This window comes from Notothenia rossii, assembly GCF_949606895.1.
Source record: "Notothenia rossii genome assembly, chromosome: 4".
Taxonomy (NCBI): domain Eukaryota; kingdom Metazoa; phylum Chordata; class Actinopteri; order Perciformes; family Nototheniidae; genus Notothenia; species Notothenia rossii.
Genome location: NC_136902.1, coordinates 30,180,448 through 30,203,934, shown reverse-complemented (window position 1 = coordinate 30,203,934; position 23,487 = coordinate 30,180,448). Strand labels below are relative to the sequence as shown.

The 23,487-nt window shown below is 39.2% G+C and overlaps 1 protein-coding gene across 1 annotated transcript in view; it reads left to right on the top strand.

The window, feature by feature from the left end:
- The window catches only part of mtor (mechanistic target of rapamycin kinase), a 121,521-nt gene extending 99,580 nt beyond the window's left edge, over nt 1–21,941 (top strand). The window contains exons 32-52 of the mRNA XM_079679044.1: nt 1,553–1,670; nt 2,165–2,362; nt 3,621–3,721; nt 3,897–3,993; nt 4,407–4,505; nt 4,594–4,716; nt 5,476–5,658; nt 6,220–6,354; nt 9,548–9,722; nt 13,115–13,250; nt 13,835–13,982; nt 16,533–16,655; nt 17,301–17,383; nt 17,676–17,748; nt 17,831–17,905; nt 18,516–18,651; nt 19,766–19,828; nt 19,912–19,992; nt 20,215–20,295; nt 20,512–20,617; nt 21,493–21,941. Of these exons, the coding sequence (XP_079535170.1) occupies nt 1,553–1,670; nt 2,165–2,362; nt 3,621–3,721; nt 3,897–3,993; nt 4,407–4,505; nt 4,594–4,716; nt 5,476–5,658; nt 6,220–6,354; nt 9,548–9,722; nt 13,115–13,250; nt 13,835–13,982; nt 16,533–16,655; nt 17,301–17,383; nt 17,676–17,748; nt 17,831–17,905; nt 18,516–18,651; nt 19,766–19,828; nt 19,912–19,992; nt 20,215–20,295; nt 20,512–20,617; nt 21,493–21,508 (2,350 nt within the window). The 3' untranslated portion in view covers nt 21,509–21,941. The remainder of the gene's footprint in view (nt 1–1,552; nt 1,671–2,164; nt 2,363–3,620; nt 3,722–3,896; nt 3,994–4,406; nt 4,506–4,593; nt 4,717–5,475; nt 5,659–6,219; nt 6,355–9,547; nt 9,723–13,114; nt 13,251–13,834; nt 13,983–16,532; nt 16,656–17,300; nt 17,384–17,675; nt 17,749–17,830; nt 17,906–18,515; nt 18,652–19,765; nt 19,829–19,911; nt 19,993–20,214; nt 20,296–20,511; nt 20,618–21,492) is intronic.
- Nucleotides 21,942–23,487: the final 1,546 nt, after the last annotated feature.

Genomic DNA, 23,487 nt, shown 5'->3' with positions numbered 1-23,487 from the left:
GCTTTTATTTTTGTTGCTCTTTTTGCATATTCCAAACTGAGGAATGCATGTTGGGGAGAACACCTGTATAAAGTCAGTCAGGACGGGTCCTCTCCAGACGTGCTGACACACTTTTGTGAATACAGGTCAGCTGCGTGGTATGGAGCACACCTGGACTGCTCAGTCAGACACTGGCATCCGCACAATCACACAGACGCCTCCTCTTTGCTTTCACTGCTATTTAAAATCTATAACCCTGGCGTCTCCTTTCCAAAATAAATATCCAACGTCCCCAATAACCCCATCCTCCCCTTGCTTCTTTCCCAACATATCAACCTGTTAAAAGTTTACGGAAACACTTTGGCACAGCTGAACCCAAACTGTACGCTCGCATGGAAAAGCACTCAGAAGACGTAATCCCGAAAGAGACAGCCGGCGGATAGGTCGACAATGCAGCGCTTGCCAGTTTCTCGGTTGAGTGTAGTTGTATGTGAATTATATGTCTTGGCACCGCCAAACAATACTTGCTTGACTGTAAGGATTTGTGTTTGTGAGGCTGATGGATGGGGCTAAGTCCTCCTCAGGGATGCCACAGGGCTCACTGTCGGGTTAAATGGAAAAGTGGATTGGATAATTGAAAATCTCCGGATGTGATCCCAGAAACTTTCAGCGGATAAATGCACTACTGCTTCCAAGGAGCAATATTTCTGACTGCATGGTATCCAAGTATCACATCAATATCTCGCTTCTTTTTAATGTGCTGCCCTTGGGATGTATTCGATATCACTGCCAACTCTATTAGCAATGACAACATGAGCACTGAGCACTCATGGTGATGTTTATCTGTGATTTGTGCCTTTTTCTTTCGCCATCCCTAATGATGTCATGCAGCCAATTGAATTATTTGTTACTGCAGTGCTTCGATTAACAACATTGCCCTCCGACCTCAGTAACTTTTACTGTCTAAAAATAGTTTAAATGGTCTTTTATTACTTGGCACTGGAGACGGCTGTTTTTCTTTTTGTGTGTCCATCCCTATGTAGGTCTGTCTTTCCATCTGTCCCATTCTTAAACGCCTTGAGGTTTGTTTGTTTGTTTTTTCAAATGTGGCAACGTCCATTTGGACTCATGGATGTACTGATAATTTGATTTTGGTGGTCAAAGGTCAAGGCCCCCTCAAAAAACACATTGGGGCTATAACTCCAGAATTGGTATGCTTACTAAGACAATTTCATGCAATTGTCTAATAGGATAATATAAATAAAGTTATTAATTTTTGGACAGACACGGATGTAAAGTGCAACTTGACTGGTTGACGGAGACATACAGCCGTAGGCGGGGATTTACATTTTTCTGCTGAATGACAGAAAATATCTATTATTGTTTATTATAGAAGTTCAAGGGTTTGTCATTGTCATTGGTTTGCTACCATAAGGTAGTTGGGTACCCAAGCATGACATTTGTTCGATGTTGGTGCACACTACGGAATATATTCTGTTATACTCGTCTTTTTCTTATATAAAGTAGAAATGTAATATTATTTATTTTCAATTTCTCCCTTTTCTTTATCTAGATGTTTCTTGAAGCTCGGGGAGTGGCAGCTCAGTCTGCAGGGCATCAACGAGAGCACCATCCCCAAAGTGCTGCAGTATTACAGCCATTCCACCGAGCATGACCGCAGCTGGTACAAGGTCAGTTATCTCCCTTTTAACTCTAACCTTTCACTTTTGACTCTGTGGCCGCAGTAAAATTCCAGCTGTGTCGGCAGGAGGTCGCCTTGACACTGTGTCACCAGGAGAAATTAAGAAGCCATTTTATCGCCCTGAACATGTCATAACATTGTGTGTTTAGCTTCTGTCTGCACATGGTTCATTTATTTTGATCGTCAGATTGTGCCTCTTCTGATGCGTCCAAGATACGAGCTGATGGAAAAGCTGACATGGCTGCCTATTTTTCTTGTCCATGCATGTGCTGCGGGCTACACAAATGTCGCTCAACACACACATCCCTCTCCATATCCATTATTTCCAACTCTTATGTTTGGATCAGTATAATTGCAGCCCCCCAGGACAAAACTGTCCCTTAGTAAACTGGAAAATGACATCATGAACAAACATGCAAGTTGTTTCCAGTAACCACTTCTTAGAAATACATCTTCAACTAGTTTGTACCATTTTTCCCGTAGGCCTGGCATGCCTGGGCGGTGATGAACTTTGAGGCAGTGCTGCACTACAAACACCAGAACGCAGGACGGGACGACAAGAAGAAGAAGCGACACGCGAGCGGCGGCAGCGCAAACAGCGAGGCCAGCAACAGTGACAGTGAGGCGGACAGCACCGAACACAGTCCTGTGCCCTCGCCCGGACAGAAAAAAGCCAGCGAGGTGAGAGTGACAGAACATTAATCCCTATTCACACACACACACACACACACACACACACACACACACACACACACACACACACACACACACACACACACACACACACACACACACACACACACACTACCTGCAAAGTACATTTTAGTCAAACTCTAACCCCTCTGCTGTCCCTGGTTAAAAGTTATACATTTTGTAGGGTCGCTTGACTTGTGAAAATCTTAGTCAATTAGATGATTTCTCCATAAAGAATCATTCAAAAGCACCACATTAAATTGTGTGTGTCCCCTGTACGTTTCTTGAAAATAAGTCATCCAGCAGGAATAAGCATTAAAAAATGACTAATTGACAAACTCATTTTCATTCAAGCAAGACCAAAACAAGTATAGGTCAAAACAATGTGACAAGAAAACGAACATCGTTTTATTGACTCATCCATTTGTGGCTTTAATCAACAGATCTCTAGAAGTAGGTTTTCACAAAGTATCCTGCAAAGCACCACTTTAAAATGTGCATTTACCGGAGATGTGCTCATACATTTCTTTGGAAATTAGTCTTTTGACAGGAAAAGGCATTTTTTTTAAATCCATAATTGACAAATAATTCTCAGTCAACTTAGGCCAAAACAACTATAGGTCAAGAAAATGTAATAAGAGCGGGCAGCCCTAGAATTGTTTAATTTAAACCTCCGTCTGTCACTCTGAATGAGGTGAAAGTCACAGAGGACTAAGCCCTCTGCACACCCATCCACGTTTAAAATGTAGTGGTATTCTCTTACTACAGCACTCCCGGTGAAACCTATGTAGGAATTATAAGTTAGACAGCATGAGTTTTGAAAGACTTTTTCGCTAAAGAAAATGTGTTAAATAACACAAGAACCATTTTGTTCACTTTTCTTTAAAGGCTCTAATCGACAGATCTCTAAAAGTGATTTTTCACAAGTTATCATGCATGAGCATCACTCTTAATCTTGTGTTTACCGGAGATGTGCTCATAAGTTTGGTAGTAAGTCGTTTACATTAAAAACCATGAAAAACCATTAGAGAAATTAATAATTGAGTAAATAAAGCTATGACCAAAACAACTATAAGTCAAGAATATTTAATAAGAGAGGGCAGCCCTATAATTTCCTAACTTAATTCATTGTGACTCTCCAGACTTTTGCCTTCCCAACGTTAAGTTGAAACCAAGAGTATCAGTTGTCCAATGTAGTGTTTTGTCTTGCTTCAAGAAGTGCCTGTTGTGTGCTGTGCCTCCACAGGACCTATCGAAGACGTTGCTCCTCTACACAGTTCCTGCTGTTCAAGGTTTCTTCCGCTCAATTTCCCTGTCCAGAGGCAATAACCTGCAGGACACACTCAGGTGAGTTTAATGACTCAAACACACTGTGGGAAAAGAGGTCCAAGCAAACAAACTGCTCCCATATTCCCAGTCCACAACACTGAGGACCTCTAGTGGTTAAATGTGATTGTACTAGTTATTGTCTTTTAATCATTTGGAAGAAGATTGAATAGTGTTTATTTTTTCTTCTGTTCAGGGTTCTGACTCTGTGGTTTGACTATGGTCATTGGCCTGAAGTGAGTGAAGGCCTGGTGGAGGGAATCAAGACCATTCAAATCGATACATGGCTACAGGTAAAACACACAGGAAAACTATTACACACAGAGAGAGAGAGATAGCATAGAGTGGATGAAATGTGCTAAATAAATTATAATAGTGAGAAGGTTTGACCAGTAGAAACAGTGGGGGGAGAAGTAGTCGGCTATTCAAAAAAATTGTGTATAAGCTAAATGTACTCAAAACATTAGCATAATGTGGAAACACTCAATTAGTAAAAGTAAAACGTACCTCAAATTTTAAGTAAAATAGTTGAGTAAATGTACTTGTTACATTCCACCACTGAGGAGAAAGGGGTAATGTCTCCTTTATGCTCCCTTCACTTACAAGAAAAGATTTCTATAGTGTCAAGTCTTGCTTCACTTATGCTGTGAATTATATATATTTCAAAGGTTACTGAGTCGTTATTCAATGTTCTCTCCCTGTGCAGGTGATCCCTCAGCTCATAGCTCGAATCGACACTCCCCGAGCTCTGGTGGGCCGACTCATCCACCAGCTGCTGACAGATATCGGGCGCTATCATCCACAAGTAAGTGTTCTCACACAATACCGCTAATGCTGTTTCATAACAGTATCAAGAACGCAGTTCCTATGGTAACTTCTCTGTTCCCCTCCAGGCTTTGATCTACCCGCTCACTGTGGCCTCCAAGTCCACAACCACCGCCCGACACAATGCTGCTAACAAGATCCTGAAGAACATGTGTGAACACTGCAACACGCTGGTGCAGCAGGCCATCTTGGTACAGAGATTTCATTCAGCATTACTCGATTAAATCAGCTTCCTGAAGATACAAACTCGAAAAGCAAGAATCCTGCAAGGAAAATATCCTGCAATAAGCCAAACTATTTAAAGTGATGTTCTTTAAGGCCCTAGCACAGACAAAAGTCGGAGCAGAAGACCTATTGTAAACCCTAATGTTATTATTTTCTTTTTATAGAAAGCTTAAACATGCTCCGAAAGCAATCTTTCTTGCAAACCAACATTTTCATTTGAAGGGTCTCGTTCCTTACTATTTGTAATTTAGTTTTTTTATTAGCTTAGGTTGAAATGGGTGTTTTCAGTCTACAACAGAAAATGTATAGGATTTCTGCTGTCCTGATATCAGCAGGGAGCAAGGGCAGCAAACGTTGTTGTTTTTTTTACTTTCACAAAATAATTATCAACTATCGAACCAAAGCTCCTACTTCTTGTCTCCTTCATCTTTTGTCCCAGATTCAAATTCTTGTTTTTGGACCCATAAAAGCAGCATTACTGGAAATCTATGAAAACGTAGATTTGCTGTTGCAAACCAGTTATTTGCGCTCTTTTGGTTCGGCTGTAGAGAGTTCAACCTTGTCTTTTTGTCTTGCTGTCTTGCTCATGCTGTATATAGACATGTCATTTTCCTCTTGTAGAAGACCTAAAATAATATAAGATGTCAATATTTTCCATGATGCCTGATATCTTATACCTGTAAGTGGGAGGGGCTGTATGATCAAACGTGTTTCTCTTCCTCCAGGTGAGTGAGGAGCTCATCAGAGTGGCCATCCTGTGGCACGAGATGTGGCACGAGGGCCTTGAGGAGGCGTCGCGCCTTTATTTCGGCGAGCGCAACGTCAAGGGCATGTTTGCCGTGCTGGAGCCTCTGCATGCCATGATGGAGCGAGGACCGCAGACCCTCAAGGAGACGTCTTTTAATCAGGTGCGTGCCAACTCAGATTGGGTTTGAATAGAGAAAAGATTTCAGTCTGTTTTTGCAGCACCACAAACTCTCTGAATGTCTCCTGTCCACCGAAGAGTAAAAGTTTCACGACACTATTTGTTGTGGGAAATCAACACTAATGCACTAAAGGAACATTACAATTGGTTTCCCTTTCCTCTAAGTCACACTGTAAATAAAAACGAAAAATCAATGTTTAAATATGTATATCTTCTATTTAATCACAAAAAGAACTATGTTTAATCACCACTAATGAAGTGTGAGTTTGTACACAGGACTATTTACGTCACAGCCATAAGTCATAGCGTTGACCCCAGCTCTGTGCGCAAGCACCATCAGATGTTTTCCATTCAGGCTGCCTTTCCACATGTACGCTATTAAATACAAAATATTTACCGAAATCCTAGATTAATCAAGTCGGAACAGTGAATTGTAATGCCTTGACATTCAGTTTTTATAGCTTAGGTTTGGCAAAGCCTTCTAGTTTAATTGCGTGAGTCATTGTACAGAGACAGAGAGTGTTTGTCTCCCTCCGTGCTGCAGGCTTACGGCAGGGACCTGATGGAGGCTCAGGACTGGTGCAGGAAGTACATGCGCTCTGGAAACGTCAAAGATCTGACCCAGGCCTGGGACCTCTACTACCACGTGTTCAGACGCATCTCCAAGCAGCTGCCACAGGTGAGGGAGACTGTGACACTGCACTCTTATTTTTCTTATACAATCCAAGATTCATTTAGGATTACTGTCTGCACATGGATAATATAAATAGACGCAGAAGAGGATGAAGTACTCCTTTACTTAAGTAAAATTGGATATACTATGGCCTTTTACTTGGAACTCCAATGCATCAATCTGTCTTAATTCAAATCACAGCTCAAAACTCCAAACCCCACAAACCTTTTCAGAGCTTCTTCTAATGTGTACATAATATCAAGTGCTTTATATTTTAGGTTTTTTTGGGGGGGGGTGAAAAGTATTATAATTATTGCTATTATTGTTAAAATACTCTATTACGTAAGTAAAAGTCCTTAGGAGTACAACGTTGTTAGCATCAAAAAATATACTCAAGGAACAAAAAGTATTAGTTTAAAAATAATATCATCTGAATGTTCTTGGAGTACAAGGAAATATATGAAAAAGTACTCATTCTGCAGATTTCAGAATAATAAAAAGTACACAAGTATTATCAGCCACAATTTCTTAAAGTATCAAAAGTAAAGGTACTTGTTAAACAAAATTGCAGTTTTCACAGTATAATATCATTCTGATTATTATATAATCATGTTTTATGGGGTTTTCATCAATGGTTGTAGTTTGTCAAGTGGAGTCCATTTTAGTACAGCACTGCATCATATCATATAAGTATATCATGTGTTCTATTTATACAATTAAGTAACAAATAACTACAGTATGTGCATTCAGTGTTAAATAAATGTATGGGGTAAATAGTATGATATATATAATTTAGTAAAGTGACATTATGGAAACACTCCGGTAAAGTCCAATAAGGTCAAAAATAATACTTAAATAAGATACTTGAGTAAATGTATTTAGTTACGTTCCAAAAAATTCAAGCTGACATCCCACAATTTCTGCCTTCCCTTATGTCCATTCCAATCTCTTATCAGACGTGATGAGATACTTTTACCTTTGATCTCATGACAGGTGAATCTGTGCTTACTTTCTCTCAGTCATGTAACATGATGTTATACTGGAAGATTATGAAAGGGAAACAAGGGGCTTCTTTCATTCTTCCATGTCCCAGTAAATCATTAAACAAGATGCCAGAGGTAGTGTTGAAAGGTGGCAGAAAGTGATGAGACAGAGGAATGATCAACGTTGAAGAACGATGGCAGAGCATCATGGGATAACATCGCCTTATTTATATCATACACCCTGTAGGCAGTAGCAAACAGCTGCTTTTCATAGGGCTGCTCAATTAATCGTATTTTAATCGCGATTACGATTATGGCTTGCAACGATTACAAAAACAACGTAATCAAAATAAAACGATTATATTTTTATTATTATTATTACTTTCTTTTTTTCTTTTTTTTTATAATATTTTTTTTTTTCCAGTTGAATTATACTTAAAGTTCAGGGTAGTCAACTGTTAAAAGCATACTGTTCAAAAAAAAAATCTCCAATAAATGGATGTTTTCAAAGTCAATGAATAATTGCATTTAATAATCGCAATTACAATTATTGACCCAAATAATTGAGATTATGATTTTTGCCATAATCGAGCAGCCCTAGCTCTTCATAATTACATGGATACACTTGAATAGTGTAAAGATGTCCACCCATCACCATAACATTCTGCCAGTTTGATATTTTAAAATGTTTTATATTGCAAGTTTTCTGGAATCAAATATCTACTTATTTGCCAACTTTACTGGAATAAAAGTCTTCACATTGGATAAAGCCAGACTTAAAATATTTTTTTCATTTTTAATCACTTTTTAAATCTGAAAACTCTAAAGAACCCCCCAAAAATTATATATAAAATGTCATTTAAATCAGACAAATCCCTCTTTAAAAACCTTGGTAATATAGCTAGCAATAAAACTGCAAGTATGTAAGCGCTACTGAAGAGAAGATTTCTGCCTCAGAGTATTAGAAAAAATGACGGTTAATAACATTCAATGTAAAATTCCATACATTTTGCAAGAAACTACAAATTGAATCATGAATCTTCCTCATTTGATTTCTTAAATGAAGTCACTACAGTTGGTGTAGTCGCTACAGTGAAATTCAACTGATAGATGTCGTTCCTCCCAGCAATGAGTGCGTAGTTGAAGAAAGACACTTCTAGTTCTCTCGCATCACAAATGGAGGCGGCATCTTGGCAATGTGGGCATGCTCTTGTTCGTAGAGGAGCCCCCCTGCTGTACCATTACAGTAATCAGCATGAACTACACAGCAGCATAGTAACAACATGCTGGGAGCTTTTCTTTATTCACCCACTGGGCATTACCATAGAAATAGACTCTCTGCAGGATGCATCAAAACACAGATCAAGAGCGGCATGATGCTGTGATGAAGTAACCGTACATTCAGAATTGAACTGTAAAAGCATTTAAATGGATTTAATGCCAGTTAAATCGCTGATGGTTGAAAGCACACAGGCGGAGAATTTGAAGTGTTCCGGAGTGATTTACAAGAGGTTGTGTATACACACACATTTTTGCTGTAACTTAAAAAGGAAGCAATGTTTTCCTAGTGCAATCTTTTTTTAAACTTTTACCAGGGCTCTCGATGTCGACACTTGCGATTCATTTCGAAACCTTAACATGAAAAAAAATAAGGCAAATAATTTCTTCCCGTAATTCCAGCGCTGAGTTTTACCATGAATTGTATGGCAGTGAAATTGGCAAAGGAAAAAAAAGACCACTGGCCATCAGTAAGCAGTAGAAACCGCACACCTAATCCATGACAAATGGTAACTGCACTCGTTTGCTTAAGGTGTGCTTAAAACGGGAAAGGCATTTAGCTAAATCATGCTCTAGTTTCATGACATTGCTCAGGAGACAAGCGACAAGCTAACCACTGTAGGACAGATTGTGCTCCGAATATGATAGCGACAGCGAAAATACTACCATACGAGCATATGCCTTGTGTAGTGCACATTATACAGAGGGCAATCACAGCGACTCTCTGCGACGGTGTCTTTGTCAATGCCTTAGCTTAGTATCAGGAAATTGAGAAACTATATACTATTATTAAAAACGTGCTTAATCACAGATTATATTTGTGAACGCGATTACATTTTGAATCGATTGATAACACAAACTCTCGTAAACTAATTGTCTCTTCTTCTTCTTCTTCTTCTTCTTCTTCTGCATCCCCACCTTAACACATTTCCACGCAGCTGACCTCTCTGGAGCTACAATATGTGTCTCCAAAGCTGCTGATGTGCCGGGACTTGGAGCTGGCCGTGCCAGGCACTTATGACCCCAACCAGCCCATCATCCGCATCCAGTCCATCGCCGCATCCCTGCAGGTCATCACCTCCAAGCAGCGCCCACGCAAACTCACCATCATGGGTAAGATAGGGAGCAAATGCACAGGCCTCATGGCTCTGAACCTATTATATTAGGAAAATATATTAAAGACTATCTGTTGTCAGAGTCGTATGCTTTCAGCAGGCGTGGGCCAGCGCATTAGGAGAAAATTCAATATTAATAGAATCTTTACCCAGACAGCTCCAGGGCCACTATTTATTTTAAATTCATCCGTCAAGGCAAAGTTCTGTGTGTGGGTAATACAACAGCATAAAAACAAACTAAACAAGATTAAACTAAGTGTTAACTTAAAGGGGATATATTATGCTCCTATTTCAGGGTCATACTTGTATGTTGCCAAGGGTTTTTAAAAACACATTATTTTTCTCATACTGCCATATATACCTGTTTTGATCCTTAATATTAGTATTCAACACATCCTTATATTAGTATATTACCTAATATACTGTTGGAGATTTGGAGGATGTTGAAAACCAACCTCGTCTCCGCGTGTCGTTTGCTAAACTGGGTGAATTCGGGAAAATAAAGGGATTAAGAAACACCAGAATGCAAGTGAAACAATAATCCGGCTTTAATGATACAAGGTAACAATACAAAACACAAACACAAAGAAATCACGAAGCACTCTGCAGAGTACTCCGGGCTCAGGTTCTACCACGTGTGAGACAGGTCTCAGGAACGGCCGGTGAAAAACAAGAGCGCGAACCAAAGGAAAACACAGTCTTTCATACTAAAACACAGGAGGAGGTGTGTGCCTGCTTTCCCCCAGAGGTCATCTTATTGGCAGAGACCAACACATGGCCTGTCGCACCCAATCAGTGCGACACAGCAGCTTGTAGCCAGCACACACACATCTCCTTTATGGCCCTTTGTCCCTGAGTCCATCTTCCCGCCTCCTGACTGCCACACACAAGTTAAAAGTATGTTTTAAGATATAGTTGTTATAGTTGGCTAAATATACGTAATACATGTTAATTACTTTCATATCAATAACAACGAGGAACACATTACCTATACTCTTAAGCAGTATTAGAGATGCTTTTCAAATAGTCAAACTTCACACAGGCTTACCTATGGAGAACACACTCATTTGTCCTATAGCCCCTCCATTTGTTTGAGCTATTGTTCACATCTTTACTTCAAATAAAAGGTTTCACATTGTATATTTCCAGCTTCCTTTACACATACTGTTATTATTAATACAAAGTAACCAACCACACACCTCTATTGAAAACAAGTCGATTCCCCTGACAATTGACATGCTGAAACTCCTCGGAATGCTCCCTCCCCCACCTCTCTCGTCCCTGTCATAAAAACTGCTTCCATTTCATATAGAGTAATAAAAGATGTTTAAGCTAATTTCTCCACAATGTTTGTAGCCATTTAGTACCCACACATGAAAGAATAAGAACAGAGGTATAGTTGACCAGTAATCATGTAGCAGATCTATTTACTGCAATGAAAACACACACACACATCTGCTTCAAGCCTGTGTAAGCACACCCTTCTTTTACGAGGGAAACATTCCAGCGTCTGGCCCTATTCCCAAATAAGGGTGTCCCCTTCTGACCTCTCTCTCTATACACGAGGACTTCACCTCAATATATTGGGGGAGGAAAAAGATACTTTGTCCCTTCAAATTTAACACACATGAATATATATAAGGTGACATTAAAATGAATATACCAGATTTAACTTTCCTGCCATAACACGCTACTTTAATCCTTCAAATAATTCAAATAATCCTTCAATACCCAACCTAAGTATTTGACCCATCCTTATACTAGTATTTGTATTCAACCCTATATGTACTCATTTCTTAGGATCCCTTTTGGCAAAAGCACAATCTGCTCTTATGCAAAACAATTGCAACTCAAGTCGTTGAGATGTTAGTGATACTCAGATGTGGGGTAGTAAATTCTTATGAGCCTGCATGTGATAGAGGAAGCAAACCCAAAATGTAATGGCTTGTTGAAGCCCATGTTTTATTCCCCAGACAGCCCACAATAACGGTGTGGGTTGTCCTATTTCACACTTTGTTGGTTAGAAGGTACGCAAACGTAAATGCATAACCACTGAAAATAGTGAGTTTTAAAAGGATATTTCACCTTTAATACCAAAGGAATTCTAAAATATCCTGAGGGAAATGTTGCAAGCAAGTCAGATCAATTTGTCAGGAATCCTCTCAACACCATCCATTGGCATTACTTTGAATACAGAAATAAATAAATGTGACATGTTCTCACCCTCTCTGCTATATTAAATATGGCACTGAAATGCTTCTAAAATGGCCCTGCACTATAAAGTCACCTTGTCTGGAAGCCAAATCCTCGGATTATCAATAAAAAAAAGGTTCACTTTACTTCTCCACGGCTCTGTGTGGTACCTTGCTCTGATGTATCCCATCACTGCTACACAACATACTCTGTAAAATATGATAGCCAATAAATCAGCTGACCTCTGGTGCAAGACTTCAGATTAAGAGCTGTCAGCCACTACAGAGCGCTTAGATTTACTGTCAGCGCTCTGTCCCTCCGGTGACACACAATACATTGCTCACTGGGACTGTCATTAGGAGCAGACTGAGGATCAGGCAGGGACTCAGTCCAACTCCTTCCACTGGAAGTATCACTTAACTCCATTAAAGGGAGCATGATAATTACAGTGTTGGTAATCATTGTAATGCGGCCTGTTGAGAATAGTGAGGACAGTTTAAGATAGAAGAACATTAGATGAGTGACATCACCTGTAACTAAGGAGTTAAGTACATTTTCTCACTGTAATTCTGCCTAAAAGGACTGCGTTAAGGTCATCGTCATCCAGTACATAGATACATATTTTTATGTTTCATATTCTGATATTAGTATGCAACCATCCTAATATTAATAAATAACTTACTACTAGTATTCAACCCATCCTAATATTAGTATTCAACCCAACCTTATACTAATATTCGAACCAGCCCTAATATTAGTATTCAAGCCATTCTAATATTAATATACAAACTTATATTAGTATTCAATCCAATCCAATGTGCATTGATCAAGAAAAATGCTTTCAGACAACAGAACTTCATGTGAATTTCACAAGGTACTTTCAGTGTGTACTTGTAAGGCCATCTGTGTGTTCTGCTGCAAAAATCACATCGTTTTCGGAGAGCCATTCCAAACCGAGGGTGCCCATTAAGTTAGGGATTATTGCTGTAGGAGTGACGGGGCTCATATGAAATCATTTATTGCCGGCTCAAACTCACTAGACACGGCTTCAGGCGGAGTTAATGGAGATGCAGCTGCAGAGCGCCCTGGAGAAAACAGCCCGTACAGCCAAATCCAACCATTTAAAGTTTTTGATGTAACGCGTTAACCCTTTTAGGAGCAGTGCCTCAATGTTGTGTTTTGTGGCGCCCTCTGCAGGCAGCAATGGCAACGAGTTCATGTTCCTGTTGAAGGGCCATGAGGACCTGAGGCAGGACGAGAGGGTCATGCAGCTGTTTGGTCTGGTCAACACGCTGCTGGCCAACGATCCCGCGTCCTTGCGCAAGAACCTCAGGTAAACACACAGTCGTCCACAGGGGAGACACACAAGTTCCACTACATTTCATACTAGTGTTGTAAACAAATGTAATTAAAGAAAACATTATACTGCATTGGAACTGATTTACCATGCTGTTTTGACCAACACTGTTGCATGGCAATCATAAAGTATTATCTAATAAAGTACTTAAAAGTCTATTTGAATAAGAAATGTAGATGTGAGGCAGTCTTACTGGCTCTTGAACAAGTGCAGTACCTAAAGAAGAATATTGTTTGTTTAGAAATAAAGAAGTTGAATTATTTGTAATGTTTATGTTCATTCGTTCTGCTATCTGCCAATTGATAAAGTTATGTTAAAGCATTGTTACAATTATCGGAAATTATCTAAAAGTACTACTTTATTGTTATGCCATCCACCTTGTGTTAACTTTTCCATGTGGTATCAAAAATGGTATGCAATATCAATATTTTACAATAAGTATTGTCCCAATTCTTGAGCACGCACACATTTACTTGCACACTTGTGGACATCGTTTGCACAAACAATGATTGAAAACTTGAAAAAGAATTGTGCCCTTGTATGTGTGTTGGTCTCTTCAGCATCCAGCGCTACGCAGTGATCCCCCTCTCCACTAACTCAGGCCTGATCGGCTGGGTGCCCCACTGTGACACCCTGCACGCTCTCATCAGAGACTACAGAGAGAAGAAAAAGATTCTGCTTAACATTGAACACCGCATCATGCTCAGGGTGAGTACCACTAGCATGTATTACATCTCTAGAAGAACTGCAGGATTTGAAAAACACAACAATGTAAGATTACTTTGATCGATATTGAACTGCGACATCATTCACGATAATAAAGGGAATGTTCATTTTGCATCATTATTAACATTGATAAATATAATAAAGACATCATGTTGTTTTTTTAAACAGGATCTGGACCAAAAAATAAGTTTAGTTAATTCTGTAGAACACGATATGGGGCAGGGATATCTCTGAAAATGGTTCATGCTAAATAGTATTTTAACACATATTTAGCCTTTAATAAATGTTGTGCTTCCTGCTACTTGAGTATTGCGCTAGTCCATAATGCAATTTAGTAACATTATGATTAATTATGCAGCCCAACTGCCTTTATTTAATGACATTATCCTAGCAATATAAAGATGTTATCAAAAAATGACAGTACAATCAAAGGATGGATTTAAATATTAAATATCTCACATGTTCATTAAAATGTTTCTTTTCATTTTGTGCCATTACCGTAATTTTCGGACTATAAGGCGCACCTGGATATAAGCCGCAGCAGCGGCATACCACTCTCGGTTCCACTTTTACTTTTGCGCGCTACCTGTCTCACTCTTTTCCGGCCTCCAGCTTTTCCTGCTGGAACCCGCCGCTTAAAGGTGGGGGTCCGCGGACCGGCCATAGAGCCCATAGGGTTAAAGGTGTTGGCCGTTAGCTGTAAAAATCCATAGATTAGCCGCACCGTTATATAAGCCACAGCGTCGAAAAATAGGGAAAAAGGCGCGGCTTATAGTCCGAAAATTACGGTACTTGTTTTAACCATGAATGGTTTGTAAATGTGTTATTTTCCATAATAAGCCCTCCTTCTTAATAGACTGATCAAAGCTGAGGAAGCATCTGTTTTCATTGATGACTCTGATGAATACCAATTGTTCCTTAATGAAAGCACATTCACATGTCCTTAATTGTCATGAATTAACTCCATTTCTCCACCTCAGAAATGCCTAATTAGGCCTAGAGAACTAATAAATACATAATATTCCTTTTAACATGACTAAAGGAAGTGAGACTACCTCACGTGACGCATGGTCGCAGGGTGGGCTGAGACCCTGACTTTAGCTCCGCAAAAAGCTCATACACTGCTTTGATTGGAAAGTGTTCACTGAGGAAGACACATCAAGGCTAGGAGGAACGCAAGGCTGAAGTTCAAGTGTCATCAGTCTGAAATAGGATGGATGGCATGAGGTCTACTTGTGGTATGATTTGCCGGTCAACAAGATGAAAAACAATAGACCTTGTCAGAATGAAGAGGAAAATGTCACTCAGCCGCTCTGTCAGTAGTCCTCTGCTTACAGAATAAAATAACTTAAATGAAAAACAACCTTTTTTGCAGCATATTTCAAAGAAGTTTCACCCATAAATGAATTCCAAAAGTTGTGTGAACAAATTAAAGGCGAATAAATCCTTTAATGGATATCGCCCTTTACACACTTTTTCTTCTTTCTGCTGGCATGTTTTGAATAAGACTGATTTTATTTTAATGGTGTTATTAATTATATGCCGCAATCAGTTTAAGCCTTCTAAATGGCAATATATTAAGTTGACCAGTCAATCAGCAGGGCCATTAATCAGCTTTAGATGAAACATGAGGGAGATGGGAGGGTGAGACAATGATAGATTTGCGTCTTTTGGACTGTCACTGTGTTTCTTTCCCCCAAAAGCCTTATGGTTCATTACATTTAAAGCATTACCGCGGTTATTTTCAGCTCTGCCTCAAGTTTGTAGGGAACTCTGCTGTCCTATAATAACCTTTAGGGCACACGCAGTCTATGAAGATGGCACATTAAACGTTTTTAAAGCATTAAATTAACACGTTGAATGTTTTTGACAGTAAACACTTGGTATTAAGTTATCACTGGTGCACTCAATTGTCAAGGTTGCCTTATGCAAGACATTTAATGTGCATTGCAGTTTAATTGAAAATGTATTTTAATTTGAAGAATTTATAATAAGGCAGGTATACTTGTAAAATAATTGCATATATCAGGTATTCATGATTAACATTTCTTTTCATAAAATACTTTCTTTTAAACTCGGGACATTTGAATACAAAAATAAATAAAGCACAATTTGTCTTTTTAATGAACCTAAATAATCTGAATTTCTAATAATAATAATTATAGCACCAATAAATCCAATTGAAGGCAAAATTCAACCGAAAACACCGTAACAACCAAAATAGGTGCATACAATTAACGTGTAAAACATTTTAATCATCTTTCGTAAAGACACTGATGACATTTCAAACACAATTAATTGTCAAGGTTGCGATGACCCGGGTGAAAAATAAGAACCATTAACCTTTTATAAATTCGTTTTGCTCTTTTATTTAATGCTGACTTCATATTAATGCACCATGAACTTGAAATGCAAAATCCAGAATCAGTCACTTGCGTTTGAAGACTCTTAAATTGAACTTGTCTAAACCTGATGACTGATGTTTTCATTCACATTGAAGGTTCTTTTTGTAACGGTCTTTGTATGTTTCAGATGGCCCCAGACTACGACCACCTGACGCTGATGGAGAAGGTGGAGGTGTTCGAGCACGCCGTCAACAACACGGCGGGAGACGACCTGGCCAAGCTGCTGTGGCTGAAGAGCCCCAGCTCCGAGGTGAGTGTTCTCTCCTCCGCCAGCACAGGATGATTGAGTGAACTTGATCTTTTCAGCATCCATCCTCACATTTCACTACTCCTGCGTTAAAATGTCAAGAGTGTTCAGTTGTCGAAAGATAACATGAAGACGTATACATTCATCTTATCCTTAGAGGCTTGACTGGCAGTGGTTTTTATAAAGGTTTTCACTTGATGAAGAGGAAACATACAGAGCAGAGGAAAGCATCTTTCAGGGACCCTATTATCCTTTCAAGGGTTCCCCCTTCCTGTAATGTGCTATGTAGGTGATTGTGCATGTTAATGGTCTGCAAAGGCTAAATCCCAAAGTTCCCTCTCCCACACACTCACCTTGATTTCTCCAAGAGTTCAAGGTTACACGTGTGGAGAAAGGGATATACAAATGACCATGTTGTGGGTAATGTTCCTTTAAATAAAACAGTTGTTTTTGCTTTTAGTTTTCTGAGTTGTGTGTCCTACTTTTAAACCACTGACTTAGCAGAAATGAACACATTTTTAGAAACATTAGTACCCGGTGGTCCTCGTGTGTGTATCAAACCGAGATTTCTGCGCCATTTTCCACATTTTCTGCTCTCAAGGTGACTACAATACAGCTCTCATAAAACACACGTCCTCTCTCCTCCAGGTGTGGTTTGACAGAAGGACCAACTACACCCGCTCCCTGGCTGTGATGTCAATGGTCGGCTACATCCTGGGACTGGGTGACAGGTGGGTTTCTCTCCTTTAATGTTAACTTATTTTGTTAGTTAAATATGTTGTTCTTTTTATTTTTATTTAATCTTTTATTGGACATTTTTACTTACAATTATTTTTCTAATAAAATAGCTTATTTTATTTGATCTTTTTATTGCACTTACTTATTTCTTGTGTTTTATAAATGTTTTTTTTTATTATTTATTGCCTATTTTACCGCAGGATAAATCAAGTATTTCTGATTCTGCTGATTATAATGACAGTTATCATGAGTCATTAATACGAACATGATCTTTCTATTCTCCAGGCATCCATCCAATTTGATGTTGGACCGGTTAAGCGGCAAGATCCTCCACATTGACTTTGGAGACTGTTTTGAGGTAAAAGGAGATTTTCTGTCTTCACAACAGATAATTGTATTTATTTATTCATCAAAAACTAACCCATTCCAACGTTCAACAGGTCGCCATGACCAGAGAGAAATTCCCTGAGAAGATTCCCTTCAGACTGACGAGGATGCTGACCAACGCCATGGAGGTATGTCAAAATCCCTCTCACAGAAAACTCTTTTTTAATTAGTTCATTTTTCTTTTTGTATAACGAGTTAGAATCCCCCCACATTAAAGCTACAAATCCTCCTCTACTGGACTTAAACTGAATCCTATCTGAACCTCTTCTTGCGTTTCTTCTGTAATTCAGTCCAAAAAATTATTAATCTTTGCCGAGTGTGAAGCGTTTTATCAGAAGTCACGACTCACTGTGCCTTGTATTTAATTAGAAAAGAAAAAAAAGAATTTCAGACGAAAGCATTAAGATGAGTTTTGGGTTGGATCATCTCTTTAACTACTTGGAGAAGTTTTTGAAGTTAGCAAATAAGCACAAAACAAGAATCAAGATTAAAAAAAGACTTGCATCCCCATGAAATCTTGGACTGTCAAAAATAAAACAACAATAAAATGCATCACCTTCCACTTTTAGACATATTTTGTAATTTAATTTGTACAATTAAAGACAAAATAATGTATTAATTAATCTAGAACGAAAGGCCCTCCATCGACCTACCAACATGGGACAGCAACGTGACCTTCAGGTGCTGGGAAACGTTTGTCTCCATCAGTGACGTTGTTTATGTGTGATTGTGCGGCAGGTGACAGGCTTGGACGGTAACTACCGGATCACCTGCCACACGGTGATGGAGGTGCTGAGGGAGCACCGGGACAGCGTCATGGCCGTGCTGGAGGCCTTCGTCTACGACCCGCTGCTCAACTGGAGGCTCATGGACAGTAAGAGACCTTTAGCTGAACAACAACCACCTTAAAGAATCACATAACAACAACAAACCCATAGAATGAAGAAGAATAAATACTGCAACGTTCTAATAATAGAAGCACATTTTCTTTCAAGAGTCCAAAGCATTACATTGAATCATATGAAGTGAACAAAACTCTCAGTAGTCAAATGTAAATCCCTTTGGCTTGTGTGCAAGAGAGAAATTGACCAAACGCTTAAGGAGGTGGCGTACACGTCTAAAGGTTGTTAGTTAAATTCAAGTGAACAAAGTGAATGATTGTCTCTGGCACTCCTTCACCTCACGCTGTCAAGGTTGCATTTAGCTAGACATTTGATCTGAAGTAGGATCATTCATCAGTGTTATTGTAAAGGAGGGTCAATGAGGTTTTCTTTACTTGAAGAAATAATAGGAGTCAGGGAATGTATAGGTGGGTTTTTCTTAATTCAAACCATTATAACTAAATGGGTAACAATAAGAGTAATCACTTTTGCTGCACTCCCTTTTTCTTTTATTATACTTGTACTTTTAAGTCCCAGTTTTTGTATTATGACATTTAAAATATATATATATACATTATATTAAACATAAAAAAGCTATATCAAACATGCAAGAAAAATGCCCACTGGAAAAATAAATAAAACAAAAAGCATAGGCGGAACAAAACATTATAAAATGTGTACAAAAATATAAACATTTACAGCAAAAATTGACTATTAATTGTTGCTGACTTACCGTACTTCCAGGGACTGCATTAGTTGGAAGCCCATTAGTGTTTTCTTTCTACACTTGACATTAATGTGCCCATTTCCTGAATTAACGTCCTCACAGTAGGACACTACTTAATGTTTAGTATGTCTCCTTGCAGCAGGAAACATAACTTAAGCTTGCACATATTTTAAAAAATCTCGGAGACAACTCTATTTAACACATCGGTGTCTCAGTGAATATCAGCTTGTAAAGGTTAAAAAAAAGCTTCAATCGTCTGCATGTTTAAAGGTCAGAACAATGCTGCTGCTTCCTGTGTGACGGATGAAAAATAGAACATAGTTATTTTTATGTCAAGGGAAAAAGATAACACTCACACACCTTTCCTGTTTCACCCGCAGCAAACACCAAAGGCAACAAGCGTTCCCGCACCAGGACGGACTCGTACACCGCGGGGTCAGTGGGTGAGTAGAGTACAAACTCACAGGTTTTCTATTCCGAAATGCTAGATCATGTTTAAATTGTGACTGTGTGGTGTCCTCTGCAGAGACTCTGGAGGGAATAGACCTCGGAGAGACGGTGCACAAGAAACCAGGGACCACGGTGCCAGAATCCATCCACTCCTTCAGTGAGTTAGCAGCTCCTCCTGTTGTTGATTCTTTTTTTCTTCATAAGTACCCCGCTCTCTCGCTGTCACATATGATTGGAGCAGATGCTGTCCTGTTGTAACGCAGCACTTAAGTCCACTTTGATTTGAGCTGCGAAAACGCTCAACGTAGAGAGCACTTGCATTTGCTTTTGTTTTTTTGTTGTAGTTGTTGATGCCAGCATGTGTGTTTTTATCTTTCAGTCGGAGATGGCATGGTCCAACCTGAGGCTCTCAACAAGAAAGCCATTCAGATTATCAACAGAGTGAGAGACAAGCTCACAGGTGAGACGTGCTGTACTAACAACCTAGATATAGTTATATATGTCTAGAGTTTTGATCCTTTGTATCTTACTTTAAAGGAGCCCTATTATGCTCATATTCAGGTTCACCTTTGTATTTTGTGCCTCTACTTTGAATGTTTACATTCTTTATTGTTTAAAAACAGATTGAATTTTCCGGTAAAGTTTTAGTGTGTTGATGAGAGTTTGTTCCCGGCAGGTCGAGACTTCTCTCACGATGAGACGCTGGACGTGCCGACGCAGGTGGAGCTCCTGATCAAGCAGGCCACATCTCACGAAAACCTGTGCCAGTGCTACATCGGATGGTCAGTACTGCTGCTTTAATGTTTTAACTAACTGCATTTACTCAAGTACAGTACTTAAGAAGAATTGTAAGCAACCTGTACTTCACTATTTCCATTTAATGCTAATTTCTACTTCTGCTCTACTGAATTTCCAAAATATTGTACTTTTTACTTCAATATATTTACTTGACAATTTGAATGTCTTAGATTATTAATAAAAAATATACTTTTACAAACAAATGACTTGAGTATATATATTATAAATGTAGCTTTGCGTGTTTTGAAATGTGCTCTATCTTTACCAGCTTCAACACTTGTGATAAACACGTTAATATATATTAATATTTAATACAGTAGTTCAAAAATCTGAAATGGGCCACGATTAGTACTTTTTTGATGTCTTTAGTACTTTTTTGATGTCTTTATTATAGAAGGACCATGCATTAAAATACATTAATCTCAAAAAGAAAAGTGATGTTTAACGCCACCTATAGCTAATGTCTAACTTCCATCTTCAGTGCCTGGGTACACAACAATCAACACACACTTAAAACACTATATAGTCTCTTTTACAATAACTATACATACAGATATACTCGCAGTATGTGTTGATGCTGATACTCCTACCCAGAGGTTGGTATAGGAATTGTACTTGTAGCAGAGTATTTTTAAACTATACTGTATATCTACGTTTACTGAAGTAAAAGATCTGTGTACTTATTATTGTATTTTAAAGATGTGAAGTATTGGTAAAAGGGGTTGTGTGTTGTTCATATGATGTTTCTTTGGCATTGCCCAACCTGCACTTTCTGCACACATTTCTTTCATCTCTGGGTACATAAAGCAGAATCAGACTTGACAGAACTGAACTTTTTTTTTTTTTTTCCTCTCTGCAGGTGTCCATTTTGGTGAAGAACTGTCTCCGGTGGACAAGGTTACACCTGACATTTTACTCTCACTGATAAACAAAGAAGAAGCACTCGACTCAAATGGATATCCAGTTGAAAAAGCCACGGTGCAAAGCCTTTGAGAAATATGTTTTTTTTCTTGTAGAATAATCCCACTTTCTGTCACATATTTAAGGTTATAAAAAAGAATCTTATGAGCTAAGTTCTAACCTGATAATCATAATTTAACTAAAATGACGTTCCTCGCTTTCAACATCATAATAAAAGCTTTATACGATGGTCATATTGTAATAAGTTATGACATTTCTTATATCACTCGCTGTATTAAAAACCCTCCAGTCCGTTGTGTCAGTGTATTGCAATACAGAAGTTGATTTGAGATGATCACAATGTACTGTATGGCCATTTGTGTGCCATTAAACCCTGTACAGACACCACTGTGGCTGCACTGTGTTCATTTGAAAGCTTTGGGTGCCTTTTATCAGTTACAAATGGAAAGAAAAGTATATTTTCAATACAAGGTAAGTAGTTTACACTTCCTTTCTTTTTCTTCTTGTGCCCACAGATGGCAGTCTGACTCCTATCAACATCCTTCTCCATCTTTTCAGGAAATACTTTGAGAGAGAATGCAGTCGTCAGGCCAGAGAGGAAGAGATGAAAGTAGATTCTCATCTTAAACAAGAACGGCAAAACTGAAATGCTTAAAATGTAAACATTTGCTGGCAAACTGAGTGAGATTTCAGGACATCACCTTGCAGTGTAGTTATCCTCTTCTAGAGCACAGGTAGTCATTCCCATGCAGTCCCTTAAAGAAATAAAACCGAATCAGATGCAGCAAATTGCAGAGGCAGCAGAGACTACTATTAATTTGCTTTCCTGTGCTGTTATCTGGTCGATGCGAGCTAGCCTCTGTTTTTACTTGTGCTCATTGCTATTCCCCCTCTCATTTCTCCCTTTATTTCTTTCCCCTGCATTCTCCTCTGAGGGTTAATTACTTATAGATAGTTAAGGATTACGGATCAATGAAAAGAAGCCCATTGATCTCTTCCCTGCCCTGCTCACCTCTGCAATGTCACACTCTTTACACATCGGGACAAAGGCCTGGTGATTATCTGTTCATATCGATCCATTCCTCCTGTGGTTTCCCTCGTTTTCTCCCTCGCCTTCACTTTTCTCCTCTCTTGCCAACAGAAGCTCATTATTGAAAATGCGACTTTTCATAGCCGGAGCCATCGTGTCTGTTGTTCTTTCTCGCCCGTCTAATTTGTTTGTATTTTTTCTTTCTCTCACGTCTGTTGAGCGGCAGGCGAGTCAATAGCTGGAGTTAAATAGGCTGCACTGATTGTGAGAGGGATTTAGCTGTTTACCAACTGTGGAAATGGGCCTGGGCTGCGGAAAAGAACAGCACGGGTGTCTGCATGGAGCGAGTCAATATTGACAAATGATACTCATAGGGAGACAATGCCCCTAAACGAGGGAAGGTGAAGGGCTTGGCGGCAGGTGGTGCGGATGCAGCGAGCCGTGCTCCATCAGCTTTTGAAGTTGTCACATGAGGCCGTGCAGATCTGGCACCTTGAGCCGAGACATGAGGAATGATGGGAAACAGCGACACATTCACAAGTATTTCACTCCTCCGGGACCCAGGCGCGCTCCTCTCTCCTGTTAGTGTTTCCGCCGTCCTAGCTTGTCTTACTGCACAAGAGCTCCCCTCGGGATGTTATTCCACTTCTCTGCACCGTCTTAAGCTTCTCAAGACCTCCAGAGGTTCCATAAGTGCTTCGTCAGGCCCTCGCCATGTCTGGAGTGTATTCACACAAAGTAAAGCGCACACTCAGGATTTATTCTGCTAAAAGCTTCTAATTAGGCCTACTTTTAATTTCTCATCATTAAAGGAATACTTTACTTTCATAAATGATCATTCGTATATCAATTAGTCAACCTGTGTTACCTTGAATTCTTCAAGAATACTCCCTTTTCCTCGTG